The following is a 23,482-nucleotide window of genomic DNA, read 5'->3' as shown; positions in this document are numbered from 1 at the left end:
AACAAACAGAGACTCGTGGACATGGACAATGGACTCGTGGTTACCAGAGGGGAAGGGATTGGGGGAAAAAATTAAAAAATAAAATGTTAATAAATAAATTTAAATAAATAAAAGGTAAAAATAAAAGACAAATAGTGTATGATTCTACTTATATGAGATACCTAGAGTAGTCAAATTCATAGAAACAGAAAATATAATGGTGGTTGCCAGGGACTGGAAGAAGAGAGGAATGGGGAGTTGTTTAATGGGTATAGAATTACAGTTTTGCAAGATGAAAAAGTTCTGGAGATAGGTTGCACAACAAAGTGAATATACTTAACACTTCTGAACTGTACACTTAGAAGTGGGTAAGATGGTAAATTTTGACATTTTACTACAATTAAAAAATACTAAGGTTATGGCATCACTGAACTAATAGTTTCAACACAGCATGTGACAGAGTCTAGTCAGTTTCTATGTAGCCTCCGTATTCATGGTTTCACAGCAATTAGTTTATCTAGTCAACTGTCAGATGACAGGTGTTTTAATAAGGGAAAAAAAAATAAATCAAGTTGATTGATCTATTTTCATTGCTTGTTCTTGTAATATTATGTAGATACAACCCGGGGCAAGGTTTTCTATTCACCTGATGGTGGGGCCAGGACAGCCCCTTTTATGAGTTTGCCAGGAATAAAGAAAATGGATTAATGGTTCACATTTGCCTTTGAACACCACTGAGATCAGCTGGATTCCCATCAGTACCATGGCCATTGAAACTTCATCCCCTCACTTTCTCAACTCAAGATGGCACTAAGAATCAGAATTTGAATTCTAAATTGCTGCCTTAGCCCAGAGATTTACTCAAATCAACCCATAACTAGGAGTCAACTTCTAGAATTGAGAAACTGATGGACAATATTACGGAACAAAGTTTTCTTCATGATGATGAAGAATCAATCTCAAGCAAAGAAAAGAAATTGAATTGTGCTATTCTTATTTGTAAATTAAGGATTGTACATCTGTCGGCTTCCGCTATACATGCTACAGTGACTCCAAAAGAAGTGCAAAAATACCCATCAGAAACAAAACTCAGAAGTTGCAATCATAAAAGAGAGAAGGCTGAACGTTCATTTAAGGGAGCAGGATGCTGCTTATCATGTCTCACTGTCTTGTCAAAACTGGGAAGAATGATGGCATTCTGTAAGAACAAACAGTGCCTCGAGAAAAGCCTTGAGTAGCACTTTGCTTTTAGACCTTTCTTCTTTATCACATATGTTATGAGATTTCTTCTTTCTTCTTCACAGTGGTTATGTTTTTAATTTTTCCAATTGCTGTCAGGGTAAATGATTCACAAACCTGCTATTCAAATATTCTGGCATTTTTTTTTTGCGGGGGGGGGGGAGTTGGGGGAGAATACTATCCAGATACTTAAGGTTGATTCTTTCCCTTAATACAGATTAATAATTTATTTCTTCTATTTGAAGATAATGGATTATTCGGCCTTATTGTTTTTATCATTAGCTGGTGAACGCTTAGATGAAGCACAGCCAAATCCAGCCCGTTGCTGGGTGAGGCATCTTCTCACACAAGAGGAGAAGATTGAGACTGAAATGAAAAAATACATTTGATTTGCAGAATTGCAAGGGACAGTCCTAAATTACTTGGACTTTTTCTTAGATGTAGATATTTTTGTTATTTAATTACATGCAATGATTATGAGTTTTTTCTTCATGAACATTTCTGTTCTGCTTTGGTGAAGCTCAATATTTCAAGAATAGGCATCTAAATGCATAGCAAATCTACACATTCCTTTCCTGTATAGTTCTCTCCACCTGAAATGACTGATGAGAAGTAACTGAGCAGATATTCACCTTCCTAAACATAGATATTATTTGCCATCTACAGGCATACCTCAGAGACACTGTGGGTTCAGTTCCAGACCACGGTAATAAAATAAATATCATCAGTGAAGTGAGTCATAATCTTTTTGTTGGTGGAAGGTCTTGCCTTTAATTTGTAAAAGAAATGCAACACCTGTGAGGTGGAATAAAGTGAAGTGCAATAAAATGAGGTGTGCCTGTACATTTAAATTTGTGTGTGACTCTGTATTTCCTCTGGCCAGTTTAACTTTTTCCTAAAGTAGAGGATGGTCATAATAATAATCACACAGTTTGTTGAGTTTTATGTGCAAAACAGTATGCTTCATCTTCATCTGCGAAACCTTGTTTAATGAAAATTACATAGCAGCTACACTTAATATAATGATTTAAGAAATTCTCATAGTTTAAGAGCTACAAAATTCTGCCCAGGAAATAGCAAAAATTATATCTTTAGTTTTATATATATACACTGTAAACCTATCTGTACAAGTCTATTTATAGATAGGCTGAACAAATATGTTTGGCATATGCCCAATTTTTAAAGGCATAGAAGGGCAGTATAATGTCATGTTTAAGCATTCACACACTGGAGTCACACAGCTGGATTCAAGCCCACCTCTACATCTTGGGCAAGTTACTTAGCATCTTCTTTATCTGCAAAATGGAGATAGTAGTACCAACCTGGTACTGTTGTTTTGAGACTTACTTAAAGTACCACATGGCAAGCATGTAGAGTAGCTCCTAATACATAGTTTAAGCGTTACCATGGCAATAGAAGGGAGAAATCAAATCTACCAAAAATGTCCCTTTCAGGCAACATATTTGTCTGAGTGAACATCTGATATAACTATGCATAGTTTTGATTTTTTAAATTTTTGTTCAAAATAATTACTGACTTTGGTTCTGACTATAGATAATAAGAACAAATAAAACTCCTCGATATAATGCCGCTGTCTGTCCAATATATTGTCAGAGAACTAAGATTTTAAAGCGCAAATTTCTTAACGCTGCCTTTTAAAGGCTTCATTGCAGCAGAGTTTATCTGACCATGAGTAGAAAAACAAGCAGTGAAGCAACAAGCTTATTTCCATAACTTGGCACCACAAAAATACTTTGAACAAGGACCCTATTATCTTTTAGGTAACAGGTGGTAGCTAGGGTATTAAGCTGTTCTGGGCAGGATTTCAGATTTCCATTCGCCGGTGCTTTAGGCGGTACAATTCTATCATAAAGCAATCAATAATAATTAGGTGTCTGGAATGAAATACAGTGCAGCATTATGCTTCCTACATCTGGAAGGAGAAACTCACTTAACTAGCTCCAATCAATGAATTTTCCTTTCATTCCTTTGCAGGGTGGGGAGGAAAGTTAGAGGCAGCAGAGAACATGGTAGAAATGTGAATTGTGGCTCAGTGCACAATCACAAAAAAAAATTAGATGTTATGACACACTTTCCTACAAGTAATAGAAGCAAGCCCCAAAGCATTAAACCTTTATTTCTAGCATAAACATTTTCATCAAATTGCATTCTCTGTCACTGTAGGGCCATCTGTTTCACATTTAATGAAAAAGTCTGTCATAATAGGTGGTGTGTGTGTGTGTGTGTGTGTGTGTGTGAGAGAGAGAGAGAGAGAGAGAGAGAGAGAAAGGATAAAGTGAAGGTTGTAAACAGGACTTAATATACATTATTTTTCAGATCTTAGTTTTATTAAATCATGTTCCCATAAGAGGGGGCCAATAAATGGAGAAGGAATTATTTCTTTTGTGTCTCATAGATCTCAGAAGAGAAAACAAAATATGATTATGTTAGAATTTGATTGGAAGTTTCCTATGCAGATTAGGGTAAGAGATAAAGAAAACGGAATCTGCAAATTGTAACATAAACTTTTCTCAGTACACTCTCAAGAGTGATGAGCTTGATCCTTGCAAAACTACTTCCCCTCAGTTGCTTCTTACTTGTCACTTCAAGGATGGGCTCTAAAGACAGCCCGTCTTATTTCCAAAATTCAAAATCCTTACTTCTGCAAAATTACTCACCTCTAAAACTTTCTGCCAGCATTTCCCCCCCAAAACTCCAGGTCTCTGTCTTGCTACCTAGAGACCTGCAAGCATCAAGAGCAACCCTTCTACACTCTGGTCTGACCTATTTCAAGAAATGACCAGGAAAAGACTTGTGGCTTTTATTGCCTTCTAATCATCCTTTCTTTTATTAACAGGAGTGAGTCTGCTGGCCAACGGCATAATTTCATTATATGGTGGCTGAGTTTTTCATTCCCCTTCAGAGACTATTGCAACAGTATAAAGAGAAGCAGAGTTAGAACGTCCTTTTAATGTTTTTTTTTTTAATTTTGAAAAATAGGATACATTGAGAAAATATATCAAGCGTCAAGGTATAGTTTAACAGATGGTTATAAAGTGAACACCATATTACCACTGCCCAAGTCATAAAAGAGAATATCGATGGCACCTGGAATCCCCTTAATGTGCCTTTCTGGTTGCAGTTCCCCTCCCCACCAAAGGTGGCCAGTAACCTGATTTTTATTGTGATCATAACCTTTCTTCTCCAGGTAGTTTTAAAGCTTAGAGGTATGCATCTCTAAACCACATACTTCTGCCAGTTTTTGAACTTTATATAAATGAGAAATAGTATATGTGTTCTTTTGTCTCTCATTGTTTACTCAACATTACTTATAAGATTCATTTATTTTGTGTTTACTTTTTATTTTGAAAATTTGAAAACATAAGTTGAAAGAATTGTATAATGATAATACCATGTAATTGTACACTTTTATAACCATCACCTAAAAGCTGCTAAGATTTGGCCATATTTGTTGCTGCTTTTTTTTTTTCCTGAAGTATTCTAAAGTAACTTACTGACTTCTCTAATCATGCATCTTTTAAAAAGTAAGGAAAACGTCCTATATAACCACAAGTCTATTATAATATGTAGCAAAACCCTAGTATTATCTTATACCCAGTCCATACTCATATTTTTCCAACCTACCCCAAAACACTTTTTACAGCTGGTTTGTTCAAACCATGATCCAATCAAGATCCATGGAAAATGTATTTTTAACAGCACAACTTATAGCTTAAAATGAATCTGTGAACCTACCTTTATCTCATACATTTAAGCAGTGGACAGAGCTCCTACAGAACCCGGCTATAGACACATCTACCACAGTGAAGAGGAAAACAAATCACCTCATCTCTGCTAATGGCGTGGTCTTACTCTCATGCTCGGTGACTCTGGAGGAATTACACTGTCTGAATTACTCAGAAAGAAGTACCTCCTATCAATTACATCAAAACCAAAATTGTTGTTTGGGACAGACGCTATATGGTATTGAGCTGCTCAAGGTTAAACAAATCTAGTTTTACTTATCTAGGGAATGCATATGGGTCTGGCCCATCCAGGGAGCTCATTGGAATGTAGATCGCCCCCAAGTGAAGTTTCTACCAGGACTAGAGGAAGACAAGTAGATAGATGGCTGGTCACTTTGCTCCATTAGGATCTTCCAGGTCAGTCATGCCTTGCTTATTTGATATTGCAGGACTTTAAGGTTTTGGTTGTGTTTGATTCAAACATTTACTGGAATGCTCTTGACAAAAGAGCTTGGCCTCTCTATGTCCCTGCTGAGTTGGACTGACCTCCCTGGTTCCTTTCTATGACAGACCACATTTGCTTCCTGCAATCTGATAGTTAGATGAACATCTCCCAGAGACTTTGCTCAGAGTGAGAGTCCCATGATACTCCATAAAAAGATCATATTGTCCAATGAATTTGGGAGAAACACTGAGTTAAACTGAGTTAAACTGGTTTCTTCACTGTAGGTCTTTTTGCGCTAATGCTATGTACCACCGATTCTCCAGCGGTACATAGCATTTCCCAAAATTATTGTCCTCAGAATCCTTTCTTCAGAGCATCTCTGGGGGTTACTCTTCTGCACAATTGACTTTAGAAAGTGCTGATCTATATGACTTGGGTGTAATCATAAGCAACAGGAAATAAACAATCTCATCTTCTACCTCATGGGCCATGAAGAGTTTATCCAAGCTAGTGCAGCATTACATAAGAACAATGGCTGGGCTGCCATGTTGAAGATGAGAAACTTTGTTTTTGTGCTCTCTCCGCTTGGACCTTCGTTGAAATTCATACTATAATGTGGGGGAATCAGGATTTGTGCTTATAATCATGTGATGAGGACACTTATGCCTTAGATTCTTTGACATGGAATTTGTACATGGTTTGAATTTTTAAAGGGAGAAAAGTTCTAAACTGGTCAGCCTCTCTGATTCTGAAGAACACTTGGCCTTACTTGCCAAATATTTTTTTTAATTCATTTTGAATTAGTAATTCAATAAGCTTTCTTTGAATAATCATGTAAGTGAAAACTTCCTTGCCTAGTTATTCCACACTTACCAAATGTCTAGATATTTATAGAACTCTCGAACATCTTCTGAGTTAGTAAAAAACACAATATTTGGTGCTCATACAAATTGCTTCTAGATGAACATGACTTCTTGAATACGTTTATCATACCGCTGTCTGAAACTATACATTTAGGGTTGCATTCTTTTTTACTTTCCCTTCTTTGTTTCAATATGGCATTTAGATTGATAACTGATTTGCTTTTCTCATTAATTTCCTTATGAAATACAAGGTCAACTGGTATTTGCCATGTGAGCTTTCAAAATGGAAGACTCCAGGTTTACCCACTCCTCCAATTCCTTGCTCCTTTTTCTCTCCTTTTATCTATTGTATGTATAAACTTAATTTTGAAGCAGAGTCTCATTATCTTAAAGCATCTGGAGCTAGAGTTGTGACATCATATTAATAATCTTCATTATTTATGGAGTCAGATGGGAAGTGAGGCTATGTCCTAGGTTCTCAAGGCTCATTCATTTGTTACTTACAGACTTCTAGCCTAAATTCACTTTCACTGGTGTTGTAAAATTTTAAAGGGATAAAAGCTACAGATTTTACTTACAAGTTGAGTATTTTAACAACTGAAGGTATAAGACCCTGCAGTAAGATACTGAAAATTTCATCATTCTCAATTGTTTTTCTCCTTCAAACTTCTCTCCCCTACAGAATGCAATTTAAAGGCAGTTGAACAGAGAATTCAACAGAGATAGATTATCCTAGAGAAAAATCTACATAATTTCCTGTTCTGGTACTCTTAGTAGAACCAAATGACTTGTTCCAGCATCATTATTGCTTTTTTTCCTATTTCCTCATTTTTTAAATAAAAAAGCAATACTTAAAAGTTATAAAACATGAGTATTTTCCTTCAAATGATACTACCCCACCCAGAAATTGTTTGTCTAGTGATATATTCTAGAAAAATTCTTAAACCTGTTCGTATGGGTGCCTGGACAAGTATTTTTACAGTAGCAATGTTTGTATGCCCAAAATTTGAAACAACTTAAATTTCCTTCGATCAGGGATGGTTAGGTAAAGTATGGTACTTATGTCCTATATAATGGCATGCAATACTCAAAAAGAATGAGGTGCTTCTGTATGTACCGATGGGAAGATCTCTTAAACATATTGATAAATAAGAGAGAAAAAAAGACTTGTAGAACAATATGAGCAGAATGATTCTACTTCTGTTTTTAAAACTGGATTTATATATAGTGTTGGAGTGTGAGAATATGTGGAAAAGAAGGAGAGGAGGGAGGAAAGAAGAGAGAATAGCAAAGGAGGGTAGTGGTGAGATTTGGTGAGTTGGATTTATGAAGGGAGGCAGGTGAAATAGGATGTTTTCTCTATATTTTTTGAAATATTTAAAGTGAAAATATTTTCACATGTTATTTAATTACATGCACATAGTTTTCATAAATAAAAAAAATAAAAGTATATGTATGTGCACAAAAATAACAATAGAATGTCAATATATTTTTAACAAATTCATCTTAGCTAGGCATTCACTAAGTAGAAAGAGCCCATCTAAGATGCCTATTTTAAATTCATTGATGTCAAAGAAGCATAGGATTCCTTGGCTTAGCATCCATGTGAATAAGGAGAAAGAAAATAATTAAGGAGAGATGATAGGGAACTGGCTTTTAGTAAATATGCCATAGACTGTAGTGGTGGCTCAGAAGAAGAGTTTACAAAAATGATTAGACTAGAACTACTGTCACTCCATTATTAGAGTTAGTCTCTGGGCTCTGGTGGAATTTACTGCCAAGGATCAGTTAGTTCTTCACCAGGCTCCCCATTTCTAAAGCACTTGCCCAAATGTAAACAGACTTTAAAACAATAGATCAGAACATAAAGCTGTGGAAATTCTCCTAGTTTTGTTTGTTTGTTTGTTTGTTTGTTTACAAACCAGTGCAAGGATACATGTTTTTAAAATGTGAGTCTTATAATTATTCAGGTATGATGAGGCCAACAGATCAGGAAACAACAGCCATTGAAAAGATAGTTCGTTATGATCACGGATTCTGAGAGAAAGGGTCATGCCACCACGGAGGGCCACATAGGGAAGCACCAGGGTCAGGCAAGAGCCCTTATTGTGGTTTTAGCAGGAGGGAATGAGCAGGACAGGCTAAACAGGCTTACCTAATTAGGTTGAACCATTTTAGCAGCGTCTAGGGCATAGAGACAGTCTCCAGTGGTCTGATACCTAACCCTGGGATGAGAAGGGCAGGGAACAGTGGCCTATAGTATAAGAGCTCATGTTCAGGAGGCAGTTGAGGCTTGGACTCAGATTGGTTTTGGTTTGCATATGAAAGGTGCACTCATAGGTGAGTCATTTATGATCTGTAGGAATTGGCTAGCCCTGGGAGGGACAGTCTCTCCAGGATCAGTAAAGTCCCAAGATGTCAATGCATCAGAAATACAGAAAATAAAAAGGCTGATTAATGGATGGTGATAAAGATGCACAAATAACTGTGACTTTCAAGGCTTTCTGCATGGGTTTTATATTAAGGTGGAGTCTGATGACAGGCTTAGAGAGTCTTCCTTGGATATAGCAATTTTTGAAGATGATTTTTGAAGGGGGCCATTTTGGGCTAATTTTGGTACAGTAATTGAGAAATCCCTGTCCCACTCGTTTTAGGTAAGAGGGTATGTGAAGCTTCTTTTTGTGTTTGGATCTACTCAAGTGATTTTTTGTCAGTCTATAAAACAAATCAGCAATTTTTTCCACTTTTTCTCTTCAGGCGTAGAGTTTTAGACTGGGTGTCCCTGCAATAGTCTGCACATTTGCTGGCTTACATGATTTTGTTTCAATGTTTCAGTTACCAGAGGACCATCTCAAAGATCTATTACAGTGTTCTATATTTACTGCAGTCTGAAGATTTTGTTCTTTTCTAAACATTTAAAGAGTTGTATTGCCACTATCTGATCTATATTTTCATTTTGGGGGTGAATCAAATTCCTGCTTTTTGTGTTTTGGTACTACCGTGTTAGAGGATAAAAAAAATTGGTTTTTAGAAATTTACCATGATATGCTATATTTCTAATCATTTTATTTTCATGTTGTTCTCTTGCTTACTGTGGCCTAAAGTTTATTGGTTTAATTACTTGCTTACTAATTTTAACTGAGGTTTTTGACATTTGGGGAATTTCTCTTTGTGGTCACTATTTTTTTCTTCATATCTTAACAGCTTTATTGAGGTATAATTTGCCTGCCATAAAATTAACCTGTTGTAAGTATACAATTCAATAGTAATTTTCAGTAAATTTAAAGAGTTGCACAACGATCACCGCCATCCAGTTTCATAACCAAAAAGTTTACACCAGAACATTCCCACATGTGGTCACTGAGCATTTGTACTGCCCTATGCTTTAGTAACTGAAGACACTAGAGAAAGGAATCCTTATACTTTATAATAGATTTTATTTTAAAATAAGTCTTTATTGACTTAATTTTCATTTTATATGAAAATAGTACCCACTTGCATGCTTTTTTGCCACATGTCTAACAAAATAGTTTCTCAGTTTTCTCTTCTTAAAGAGGTGGATGTTTTTGTTCTATTCATTACCATAGCCCACCTCCCAAAGACCAAACATTCCCCAGGTAACTGGCTCACCATCGTGCTCAGTTCTCATTTATTCTGATAAATAAATTCAATCTGATGGATTCCTGCTATCTTTGAGCAGGTGCACTACCCATTACACCTTCTCTCTTCCCCAATGCAATTCTTCTCTTCTGACTTCTTTAACTTTTTGTAATTTATCCTCTTTTTTTATCTTTTTTCATATTTTTCTACTAAAACCAAAATTGGTGGAGAGGGTTGGACCTAGCCTTGGTCAATGAAAAGGAAATCACCATATTTTCTTTTCCCCACAGTAAATCCTCTTCCCCCTATGTTTTATGGCTCAGTAGTAGACCAGGTCAAAAGATTTGAGCTGTCCTTCTGCACCAAACAGCTAACTTTATTTCACTTCCTGGAGCAGTGGTGAGCTTGTCTTTGGCCCCAGTTAAACTTAGCTCTAACTTTGGAAGGGCTACTAAAAATAAGATTTCTCGAGAGGCGTCATGCATATCTTGTCAAAAGAGATAGTCAATAAAGAGTGCCTTAGAAGGAAGAAGCCCCTAAAGTAAAGCGTAACTATGTTATTTTACGATCTTCACAACAATGTGGTATCATGGTGCGAGAAACAGACATGAAAATCTCTTTCTGCTCTTTCACTTACTGCTGTGACTGAGCAGGTTAGTGTTGCTGGGCCTCAGGTACCTCATCTGTAAAATGAGGGTGAGAATACTTCATATGATTGTGAAGTATTAAGGATTAAGGTGAGGATTAAGTTAGATTACATGACATTCCACCCTTCTCAAAATGATCTCTGCATCCCCTGTGGGCATAGGGCTCTGTACTAGGAAATGGGCAAAGCCAAAGAATAAATTTGCCATCTCTTCCCAGAAAGTCAATTAAACTTGGAAACTGGTAGTACTGGGTGGGGAACTATTTTCTTATTTAAATAAGAGCATATGTATTATGTGAGGTCCACCTTAGTTATTAAGGAAAAACCTCAATACATTAAAGAAATGGTGTGCTTGGGACAGCCAACTTCCATCTTACTCTTGCTGCCTCTGGCATTACTCTTTTGCCACTAGACAAAGTTCTATGGAAAAGTGGAGAAGCACTGGTCCATGAGTCTAGCACAGTCTCATTTAACTTCCAATCCTTGTTTTATGAAATATCTGACTACATTTCCCTAGCTCATACCTAATGTCTCCTCTTAGGCATGACTAACATTGAGTTCTCCATGATTCCTGCAAACCTGATTCTCATCTTGTGTCTCCTACCTTAGTAACTGACAATGCCACCCATTCATCTGTGAAAGTCCGGGACCAAAGGAGTCATCCTTGATCCCTCTCTTTTCTTCACATCCTACGTCCAATCCTTAACTGCAAGTTGTTGTAGCAACATTGCCACCTTCATGTGTCTTGAATGCATCCTTTGTCTCCAGCTTCGTCACCTCTTTATGCATGCTTTTCAGGTGACTTCATGTCACCCCAAAGATGTTAACAAACTCCTTGCTTAAAAACCCCTGCTTCTCATTGCATATCCAGTCTTTTCCCACTGTGCTTCTAAGCAAATCTTTTTTAAAATCAGGCCAAACTTTCTAACCTGTCTGCAGTTCCCTTTTCCTTCTCTGGGAGCTCCTCTTCTGCACAGAGAACATCTTTCTGCCCTTCTGCCTCTGTATCATGTCATTTAGTATAGGTCATAAAACTCCTTCACCCCTCCAAAACCAGCACTGCTCCAGAGGTCCCTACACCCACCGTTAATGCTTGTCCTTCCATGTAACCCTCCTGCCCTCACCTCTGTGGGTATATATTTATACGTACCTGTTTTATTATTAACATGTTTTCAGTAAGCTATATGCGAGTACAATTTAACCTAACATTTATTTTTTCTGTCTCTTTTTTTTATTTTCATTTTTTTTATTTTTTAAATTAATTTATTTAAATTAGTTTCAAGTATATAGTACATTGGTTAAACATCTATAAAGTTCATAAAATGATCCCCCCAATTGCTCCCTCCCTCCCCTAACTCTGACTTAAGTATTAATACTAACTGCATTCCCTCTGCCATGCTCCCCATACCCATGACCAGCTATCAACTACTAATTTGTACTTCTTTAACCCTTCACCCCATTATACCAGCCCCCCAACCCCTCCCTTCTGTCTCGTACCACTTTCATTATAATTTAAGAGAAAGAATTAGAATATACCATTTTTAAAATATTAAGTCCCATAACATATGATCAGTGATTTCCAGTCTTAATATGACAATAACCCAGAGAGCTTTTTATTACAGTATAGATGTCCAGGTCTCACCCTGGACCTATTAAATCAGAATAGCTGAGGCTGAGTGTTTTCTCAGACTGGCAAAGTGACTTGACTAAGGTAACACAGCTAGTGGATAACCAAGTTAGAATCACAATCCCTGTTTCCTCGCTTGTTTTCTAGTCTTATTGGTCTTCTTTGAACTAAATTATCCTGGGTTATTCTGTGTGTGTGTGTGTGTGTGTGTGTGTGTGTGTGTGAGAGAGAGAGAGAGAGAGAGAGAGAGAGAGAGAGAGAGAGAGAGAGAGATTAATCTGTATCTGAATTTGTCTGCATAAAATCCTTATTTTATAACTGGCTTTTTTTCTCCCCGAATAACTGTGTATTGAAAGGATGTGGAGATTCTTAAGCTGACAAAAGCAACCAAAATAACCTCTCTCCTCCTCCATTCAATATTTACCCAGAAACTGCAGTGTCAGCTGCTAGAATAGCTTGCTTCCTTCCATGGGCTCTGCTCACTTCTCCCACCCTACCTTGAGCCACAGGCCTGCCCTTTTGTTCTGCCCCTCACTGCTCTACTCTATTTCCATCACGTCCACTGACCTGAGAGGAAACATTCCCTCTTCCCTCTTCCAGCCCCCACCTGCTGGAGCCATTGGCTCAGGTGAGTAGTGGGTCCTGGTGAAGATGCATTTGGTAATTGATGCTCCATTTCTCTCTTGGAGTGAAGAGAGGAGAGCAGTGGCGGGTGTCCCCTGAGGATCTCCCACCATTCCTCAGTCTCTCCATCCAGAGATCTCTTTAGGAGATATTTTCATACTATTTTTTTAATGATTGAGGAGCAAAAACATCCTCAGTGAGACATGATTTACATGAACTAGATCTTTAAAAAGGAAATCTCACCTATGAGAAAACACCACACTCAGGAAAACGCTCTGTAATGTAGAGGTTAAACTGAGATGGGAGGTAGTGTTTCTCGCTTTGAATCCTGGTTCCTCTTCTCAATAACCTTGTGACTCTGACAAGTTGTTGAGCTTCTCTCTGCTACAGTTTCCTCAACTATAAACCAAGGTTAAATAAAATGAAATAGTAATGCCTACCTCATAGGTAATTTGAAAATTGTTTTTAAGTTTAAATGAAATATCCGATTAAAATGCTTATAGTATCAAACAGTATTAACTGGTATCATTAACTTACATTAGTAAAGTAGAATTTATGGAAGCTTTCCCATATATTAATTACATTTCAATATATTAAAATATGATTAAAAGAAGCATCTTTGTTACTTACTCACAACTGCTTCTCTGTTTGTGTTTTGCTTGTAGCCCTGGAAAGGAAAATATCGATGAGGCAAAGCAGAGAGGAGCTGATAAAACGAGGAGTCTTGAAGGAAATTTATGATAAAGGTAAGGGGACTGGTCTACTCTTCATGGGCCAGAAAGCTGTGCATGAAATCTGTGCGCATATTTCTTAGAGTCAGATATAGTTTTCTGCATCACTTTATCAGGATTTGAACCTTTAAAACTCCAGACAATTCTGGAGAGCACTAAAGCTATCAGTATTATTTTAGGGGAGGAAAAAAGCTGCCTTGTTCTCAGCATTGAAATCAAACCACAGGATGCTAAGGAAAATGATATGGCTCCAGGAATGATGTAGGTACTGGTTGTGAGCCTATTGGTGTTCAAATACACACAGCTGGGGTGAATTTAATTGCTTAGGCTCTTTCAGGCACTGGGGTTCCCAAGACATGTTAAAAATCCACAAGCATCTAGAATTTCCCCCATCAAATTATTTTCAGCAGCTCATCTCCCCATAGTGGAAGAAATCAAAGTAGATACAATTATAAAAAAATAACTGTCCACATAAGGTATTTCAAATGCTAATAATTACGGTGATTCAAATGCTGTATGAATGTGTCCACAGGTATTTGCCAATGAATATCGTGTGTCTTTGGCTTATAGAATTACTGCCTTTGAGTCAAATGTATGTAGTGGTTTATGCAGCATATTAAGTATTCTTCACTCATTTTTTCTAAGAGCTTTGCTATTTTAAATTATGCTTGCTTTCTTCTCTCTCAGGGCCACACTTCACTTAAGGCTTTAAATGAAATGACAGGCTGTTGATCCCAATCTTATTATAGCCATCAATAGTAATTGTCTGTTTCAAGTCTTCTTGTTGTTTGGGGCTGGTGTTATTTAGTGGGCCAGATTATTATATCACATATTCTTCTTTAAAGATCCATCCTGGTAATCAGAGTGCTCCTGTAATTCTGACAATACAATCAGTTTACTATATTTTTGTAGGTCTTCTGCATGCCTCGTTTGTGTTCTAACACAAAAAGGCAGGTTGTGTTTCTATCTGCGGTGCTCTCTGATTCCACTGTTTTCAGTGAGTTGGTCCTTATTCTTTTGTTGCATTTCACTCATCCATTCTGTTATGGGGCTTCCCAGTGACACTTTTCAGGTATTTCCTCTTAGCACAAATTGCCACCCTGAAATGAGACAAGTAGGAAGTGGCACTACTCTTGCCCTGCCCTAAGTGGAGGGCAGGGTGTGAAGTTTTACTATTTCAAACTACCTTCTATAATTATCAGAGACTCCTGGGGCCAAGAAATCCCTATAGTGAGCCAGTTTATCCTTCTATTTCTGAGTAAGGCCATACCAGAGTACAACTTCTCTGGCTGATTAAACTTTCCAGGGAAATACGACCCGTAATTTTGTCACTTTTCTCCAATGTCTTGCTTTCTGCACAACCCCTCAAACCTTCCCTTATATCAACCTTAAGTCCTCATGCTTCATCTCAAGCTCCTTTGTTCGTATTTACTCCCCAGTAGAGATGGGAGGTATCTGACTACAGGTATAATATTACATAATAATCATCCAAATGTGAAAATAAAATTACTATTACAGATAAAGTCTGTTCGGATCAGTTAAAAGATCCCTTCTCCTCCCTCCTTTCTTCCTTTATATCTCTCACTGTAAAACTTTAGGAATATTCTAAAGTAGAGAATATATTTTTCTGTAGCATTTATTATTTCCTTTACACCTAATACCTGGGTTAAGGTAGCCATTGCCTAAGTAGCATCCTGACTTACTCAAAGAAGTCATAGATTATTAGAACAAAGACCTCATTTTATAGAGAAATAAATGGGGAGTCTGGAGGCTGGGGCCTGCTAGCACCACACCAGCAGTAGCAGTTCACAGAGAGCGAGGACTGTGTCCTGTTCACATTCGTTTCATAGTATACACTCAAGAGCTGGTTGTGGAGGAAAGGACCAGTCTCACCCCCACCTATCATCACAACTTCCTGTTTCATTTTTTCCTTTGCACTTATCACTGTCTGCTCTTTCTGTCTGGTTCTCATAGGCTTGGCTTGCTGCCAGATCCCGCAAGCCTCAATCAATGCTTCAACTAGATAAGGGTCACAAAAATATTTATTGTCTAGATGATGGAGGAAGGAGAAGAAAGGGACTAAAATTCGAAGTCCATTGCACAGAGTACATGTAAAAATCTGGTTTTTCTGATAAAAGCATTTATGTTGTATCATTGTGGATATTAATCACGTTACCTTATATTACACTACGTGAGCAGCTAGAAACTTGGGCTCTGGATTCAAATTGCTCGGATTCAATTTCACTACTGACTAGCTGTGTAACTTTAATCAAATTGCTTTAATTTCTCTGTGCTTCTATTTCTTTATTCGAAAGTGTGAAAATATTTTGTGATGAGGATTACTTGAGAGGACACATGTGTCTTAGTCTGCTACACCTGCCATAACAAAATAATGCCAACCGGTTGACTTGAAAAACAGAAATTTATTTCCTCATAGATCTAGAGGCTGGAAGGCCATGATCAAACTGCTAGCAGAATTGGCTCCTGGTGAGGCCTTGCTCCTTGGTTTACAGATGGCTGCCTTTTTGCTATGTCCTCATCTGGCCTTTTCTCTGTGTGCACACACTCCTGCCGTCTCTTCCTCTTCTTATAAGGACACCAGTTCTATTGGATTAGAGCCCCATCCTTATGACTTCACTTGACCTTAATTACCTCCTTAAAGGCCTTTTCTCCACGTACAGTCACATTGGGGGTTTGAGCTTCAACATATGAATTTGGGTGGAGTGTGAAGTAATTCAGTCCCTAATACCATGTAAAGTTAGAATAGTGGCTATCATCTCATAAATTCTCCAGAAATTGTTATTATAACAGTATCAGTAGTTACATCATCATCATCCTTTATATTTTTTGAAACCCTTTACATGCCTTACCCTAGGTCAGCAGGCCCAGGAGTTAGGAAAGGACATCACTGTCCCCTTTTCTCTGAGTTTCAAAGATCTATAACCCCCTCAAAATAGCCTTACCATTATGGGTGGCCAAGGAGAAGCCAGCCCCCCGAGGCCTGATTTAATTTCTTTCTCATATCTCCACCCTGCCTCCTCTTAGCCTCCAAATGGATTGTTTCCTTGTCATCCATTCTTCCCTTTCTATGACATCATTCACCTCTTTGTATCTGAGATTCTGGTGGGTAAAACAAATTATATTGCCACAACCTGAGTGAACAGCGAGTGGCAAAGAGGCTTTAATTGTTTTTCAAGTCGTTCACTCCAAAGATAAATTTCATAGATTTGGAGCAATCATTTCTATATTGCCTGGCTGGTAATTCCTTATATTGTTCCACCTCCTATGTCAGCACACATGACTCTGGTCACCTGGCAGTAAAATAGTTTCCACCAGAGATATGTGGTCTCTGACAGTTTCCCATTGATTTGTAATTATTGTGTCAGCCCATCTGCTCAAGTACAGCCTGAGAGAACTGACCTCTGTTTACACTGTAGTTATACTGTTTTGTGCACGATATTGTTAATGTGGCGAAAAGCTGTTTATCTTTGGTAAAAAAAAAAAGCTTTCTCTTCAATTTTTTTTTTACGTTATTGGTTTTGCTTAATAACACCACCATTCATTCATAAAAAGTATAAAAATAAACTGTAGTGATTTGAAATTTGTAACTTTTGGGGCAGCAGGGTGAAATCAGAATTATTGAGGAATTAGGGCTCCTCAATATTCTTGGTATATTTCTTTGCAGGTTAATATCACCAACTGGTCGATAAATTCAAATCAGGCAAAATGAGAGCTTGGGTTGTAGAGGAAAAATTATCTCAAATGTCTATAAGAACTATAACAGGAATCCTTCATTTAATGGAATATGTTAGAAGTGGAGAACATAAGCTGCTCAGTGGCTTATATTTTTTTATTGGTTTCCATATAAAATCACATAAGTTTAGAGTACAAAGGAGATTTATGTAAAAGTTTAAAAATCAGAGAAAATTATTTTAACTCTGGGTATACTGAAGCCATGTAAGAATGTAGCCAACTTTGAAAACTACAAAAGAAGAAATTTTAAAATTATGTTGATCATAATGTAGTGGGGACATAAAATTATAAATTCTTTTTCTCTCATTTTCTAAATTTTCCACAATACAGATATAGCAGTTTGATTAATAACATAATGTATACATTATGATTAACCATCATCACTCTAAATAGTAAAAATGTTAAACCAAATAATGGTGGGAAATAATCTATAATTTGATAGACAGTTTATTTGTATTTTGATAGACAGTTATTGCACCAATACTGTGGCCTATTTGTTTGAGAACTAAAACTCAAGAGTTCTCCTAGACTCTTGAGACATTCATTCGTTCATTCAACAAATTGGTACCCTCTGTGACAGGTGCTCTTCTAGATGCTGAGTTACAGTCATAACCAAAAGAGCAAAATCTTCACCTTCTCAGAGTCTACATTCTACTACAGGAAATAGGAAATAATTTAAAAAGCACAGATATATGGTCAAGGAGTGATAAACACTATGTAGGAAAACAAAGCAGAGTAAAGAGATTAAGTCAGGAAGAGCAATGATTTTAGATACATACGATCATGGAGAAACTCTGGAGGAAGTGATACCTGCACAGAAATCTAAATGAAGGATCAGTGGCTGAAACAAGGGCATGGGTCCTACTACTGCTTCAAAACAACTTGTAACCTAATTCATGGTCTTAAATTCTTTAAATTGACTCAGTATGTTTCTTTTAAATTAAAGCCTCTGGATTGCATTTGACTCTCTCTTAGTTCTATAAGTCAGAGGCTATCAGCCTAAGCTCAGAGCCTGCAGTGGCTCCGTATTTCATATCCAGAAATTGCAAGTCCCTATGGCAGCCTGTGAAGCCCTCCATGACTTGCCTTCTTCAGTTCCTTGGCTGTACTTCCTGATGACTTCCCGTCTGTGGCACCTCTCCAGCCCCACTTTCCAGCCCTCGAGGTTGGCCTTGGCCACACCCTCTTCCCAGAGCCCTCTTCCACCAGATCTCCATCTACATGGTTCACTCCCTTTCCAAGTCTTTGCTCAGAGATCACCTTCTCAATGCAACTTACCCAGAAGATTTTAAATTGCCAACTCCTTCCCTAAGTCCTTTGTCCCTTTACCATCTTCTACTGTTTTCTTTTTTTCTCCCCCCGCCCATCTTTTAGCACCTTCAAACATGCGCCATAAATTACTTATTTATTATGTTGATCTTTTTTCTCATCTGTCTCCTTACTGATATGTAAGCTCTATCAGGCGGGGCAAGACCTTCATCTGGCTTGTTCACTAATGTGGTCCAAGTGCCTGCAACAGTGCCTGGGACATAGTCGATACTCAGCAAATGTCCATTGAAAGAACAACAAATGCAAGCCTAAGACTCTTTTCTGCATGCTCACATGACTTGATTTATTCGCTGTGTTGGCAAAATGCTTGATCCTCCTTGTTTATTCAATTTTATGGTTCACGAAACTCTAATGCCAGTTATTTAAATAGGCAATATTATATTGTGTTTATTTATGTATATGGATTCTCAATACTTTTAAATAGTGGCTTTTAAAAGTTATGGAGAAAAATATCTTGAAAACGGTGAACTGTTTGGCCATTAGTAAAATAGTGATGATATTTCATGGACTTAGCAGGGATCTCAAGAGGTCACTTGGCCTACCTACTGTGATTTTTCCAATATAGAGATAAAGCAGCTGAAGCCCAGTGAGGTTATTGACATGCCTAAGGGTATAGAGCCAGTGAGTGCGGACTCTGAAAACCCCTGCTAAGACCATATGTCCTCCATTTTGGATTTATAGGAAGACAGAAAAACTTTGTAATACAGTTGCCTATTGATAGTCAGAGGATCTTAATGAGCATTGCTATTAGTGGTTATTGCAAATCATCTCTACAAATAAACATAATGCTTGTATTTAGGGATAACAGCGGCTATTAAACTGTATTTTCATCACGGGGTTTTTCTATGAAACCTCATTTCTATCACAGTGTCACTCGCTTCATATAGTATGGGTATGTTTAATGCACATGAATGAATACATATATATATCACTTATCAAGAGGGGAGGAAAGGGACAGGAGACCATCTCTCTACCATGTAATGAGAAGCCATCGCCCCTGCATGTTACACATGTCCATACCCTAAATAGGAGCACAAAGCTAGAATGTGCTGTCGCCCACAGTGATGTAGCTGAGGCTGCTGCAGCTCTCCTCGTAGTTCCCACTGTAGTTACACCGAGACCTGGGGAAGAGAGATAATCCTACAGGAGGAGAAAAATCATCAGGGGGACGAAAGAATAGAACTGATTGTGTACCAGTGAACAACGTCACTTTTCACTGTGTACCCGGAATTAGAGATAACATTTCACAGCAAATAATAAAGTGCAATAAAGTATATTTTTTTCCTTAATGAGTTAGAGCAACATTTTAGAAAGTGTGATTTTTAATTATAAACACAAACAGAAGTTTGCTGAAATATACAACTCTTTCATGCAGAGGCTGCATTTTCTCCTCTCTGGCATTCAAGAGAAAAGAGCCCGATATTTAAATTAAAAGGTCATTATCTTTTAAAAATTAAAATAAAAATTCTCATCTGCATCAGAAGAGACAAATGTAGTAGGCTAGAGCCTTCTTAAATTCCATTGTTTATCTCATATCCCAGGTGTACAGACTTTTAAAAGTTTATGGGAAATGTTTTTCTCAACCTGTACCAGGCACTGTTATTTTGTCACATTTTAGCTATTTCTGATGTCTCACCTAGAAATGGCATCTTCTGAAAGCTGTGATTTTGAGTTGCTGTGTGAAAATGAAAAGCATTTACTTTCAGCATCAGTGACATATAATCATTTGTGTAGTAACTCAGTACCTGATGCAATGGATTGTCCCTAGTGCAGTAGCTGGAAAGTAGTTTAAACAATAAAGAGAATAAAGAGAAATTGTGATCAAAATTCTCGTGGGCAACACTGTTCTTTTAGAAAATCACTATCCCAAGCCAAAAAAATTAAAGAAATTATTATTTTAGCAATGAGCAAGCATTCCCCAGTAAATTTATTCACTTCTTGAATACCTGTTATGTCGCAGGCATCATTCTGGGCCCCAGGAATACCAGAAAGGACAAGCCAGACTCCCCTGGCTAACAGAACTTACAGTGCTGGGAACAGGTTCAGGCGCTGTGCCGTTAAGATAGGGAAAGTAATGGGATGTGCAGGGGCACGTCAGAGAGTCACCCATCCAGGCCTGGAGACTTAGGGAAGGTATCCTGGAAGGGGTGGTGTCTTAGAAGAAATCTGAAGTATGATAAAGATTATTGTAGAGAAGATGGGATGGTTAAGAGGAATGCTACATGTGGAAGGACTGACATATGTGGAGGCACCAAGTTGGGTTAAGTGAAAGAAACAGAGGGAGAGTGTCCTTGTGTCTGTGAGGTGAGGGGGTGTTGGGCTGGATCATGTAGGCAGGAAAAGTCCATGAGTAGCTTTGGAAGGATTTTCCATGTGATCAGATTTGCAGCTTCATCAATCCGCCTATGGGGAAAAGGACACTTGGAGGGAGACCAAGACATGAGTCAGGGAGATGAGTTAGCAGACTGTTTCTGGGATTCAGAGAATGTGATGGTACGTAGCAGGGAGGAGGGTAGTAAGGTTGTAAAGGGCAGGGGAGGACACCCTGGAGAATTAACAAAAATAGAGTCAACAGGCCCTGTGACTGCTTAGATTTGGGGAATGACTGAAAGGGTTTAAGCATGGCTGATACTCAAGCTTGGGCGACTGGGTGGACAGATACTGGGGACATTCACTGAGCCAGGAACCCAGGGGAAGCAAGCTTAGGGCACAAAATAATGTGATGGTTTAGCCGCATTTAGTTTGAGATATCAAAATGTCTAAGCAGACCACTAAATATACAGATTTGAAGCTCAAGAGGGAGTAACAGGTTTGGAATTGTCGGCATATAAATGATTGTAAAGTCATTATAAATTAATGACATTTCTCAGAGATGTAGAGTGAGAAAATAAATGTCCCTGATAGAAAAATCCCATGGAACCCCAGCACCGAATGATCTGGGATTTTTTTTTTTTTTTAACGATCTGGGAGTAAGAAGAACCCTCAAAGACTGAAAAGTAGCCAAAAAATTGGAAGTTAACCAGGAATGTATAGCGCTATGGAAGCCAAGACACAAGACTGTGGTTCAGTTGGGGGGCGTTGGGGGGGAGGGGTCCAAAGTGTCAAATGCAGACATGTCAAATAAGGTAAGGACTGAGAAATGTTCTTTTGATTATTTTTACATAAATAATTGTATTGTATGTTTAACTGTAGCCTCTTTAGTTACCTTTGAAGCCAATATGTAATCATTAGTATCTAAGTTAAGATGCTTCTGTTTTCAAGTAATCAAAAACCTAATTCAAGGAGGCCGAAGCAATAAGCCACTTTAGACCAATGATCTTTGTACGTTTGTCCTCTATTCCAAATGCTTCGATCAGTGTTCCCAGTTGTCAGTGCTCATCTACTATTTTTTGCACGAATGAGTGACTGAGGGAGTGAATGAATGAATGAATCTCGCATGATAAAGTCTGGGGTTGGTTAATTTATAACCGCAGCTAAGGATGCCATCCTCAGGCTGCAACACTTTATTGTAACAAGATGGCTGTAGTAATTCCAGCATTTAATGAAGACACGATATCCAGAGGAAAAAGAAAGGGCTAGCTCTTCTTGGTATCTCTTTCTAACAGCAAGAAAACTTGCCCAAAAGCCTCACCAGAATGACTGTCATTACTCATCGATCAGAATTTTTGGAGATAACCACTAGGTATTTTGTGCCCTGTTTTGACAGTTGTTTCCATAAAACTAAGTGTTTCAGGTACAGTCAACACCAGAGAACTGCTGCCCACCATGAGTTATCCTTGGAACACCCACCATGATACTCCCCTCTCCGACTGCCTATCCCAACCGCACCTGTGAAATCAAGGCAGGGCAGGGGACCTTGGGCACAGTGGGCACCACTGCCCTACCCAGGTGCCCCCAGACTTCTGGTACTTGATCGCTCCATACCCACTGACCTGCACTGACATCAGTAATGAGAAAGCAAGCCAAATTTTGGGAGGCTCGTAGCTAATAAAAGTAATGCTGGTCAGACTTAGAAAAACTTTTCTGACTTCATACTTTTGCCTCAGACTTATGCAGAGTCAGACAAGTCAGAGGGGCCCTAATCCCCACATAAATATCTGTAAGACAAGAGCACTCTCCTAGGATCCTGATTCTGGCTTTCTCACTTTCTATCTACGAGAGATACAGGGCATCGTGTAATCTCTCTGGACCTGCTTTCTGAGCAAATGTAACTCCAGGGTCCTGGACGGCTCCAGCCAGCAAGGCCGTGCTTTCCTTTAATCCTTTCTCACGTCTCTTAACCCCCAACCTGCTTGTTTGAAGGCATCTGTAGTCAACCAAGTGTTCTTCCTAGTGTCTCTGAAAATACCCATGGAATGGCAGACCCTTCAACTCCATTCTGCCCTTGTTTGTCCTCTCATAGGGTTGTTGGAGGATCAAAAGCATAATCCAATGTGGGCATTTAGGCAGCTGCCCATAGTAAGTTCTCAATAAATGTTAGCCATGATCTCCACCAGACATCTGGCCTGTACTGCTTTTCTGCTCTCCTTTTCTCTGCCCATCTCCCCTTCCTGGCTCCCCTTCATCTGAGCCTAGACTCTCTCTCATTCTGCCTGGAAGAGCTGAGATTCCATTATGAGGCTTCAGGACTTCTCCAAAGACCATATGCACCTGTGTAGACTTGGGTTCCTGCCATCCACACAAGACCTGTAGCACATGGAGCAGATCTCCCCTCCCTATGTTCCAGGCTTCCCACTGCTACACTTTCCCTAAAGGAAATATCATCCACAGACCACTCATTGAAATGTGGACCAGTTTAGCAACATCATTTTAACCTCTCAGTTCCAGAAATGGGTTCACTTAGGCCCATTATTGCAATTTCCAAGTCCAGGGCTGTCCAATAGAATTTCCAGCAGTAATG

General features: G+C 38.4%; 1 protein-coding gene across 8 annotated transcripts in view; it reads left to right on the top strand.

The window, feature by feature from the left end:
* PHACTR1 (phosphatase and actin regulator 1) overlaps positions 1-23,482 on the top strand; it is a 525,402-nt gene that overhangs the window by 397,866 nt on the left and 104,054 nt on the right. For all 8 annotated transcript variants that reach the window (XM_011362890.2, XM_023532264.1, XM_023532263.1 and 5 more), the window contains one exon: positions 13,435-13,515. In XM_011362890.2, the coding sequence (XP_011361192.1) occupies positions 13,435-13,515 (81 nt within the window). The remainder of the gene's footprint in view (positions 1-13,434; positions 13,516-23,482) is intronic.

This window comes from Pteropus vampyrus, unplaced genomic scaffold (assembly GCF_000151845.1).
Source record: "Pteropus vampyrus isolate Shadow unplaced genomic scaffold, Pvam_2.0 Scaffold80, whole genome shotgun sequence".
Taxonomy (NCBI): domain Eukaryota; kingdom Metazoa; phylum Chordata; class Mammalia; order Chiroptera; family Pteropodidae; genus Pteropus; species Pteropus vampyrus.
Note: the sequence above shows the minus strand (reverse complement) of the source record. Positions and strands in the feature narration are given on the sequence as shown.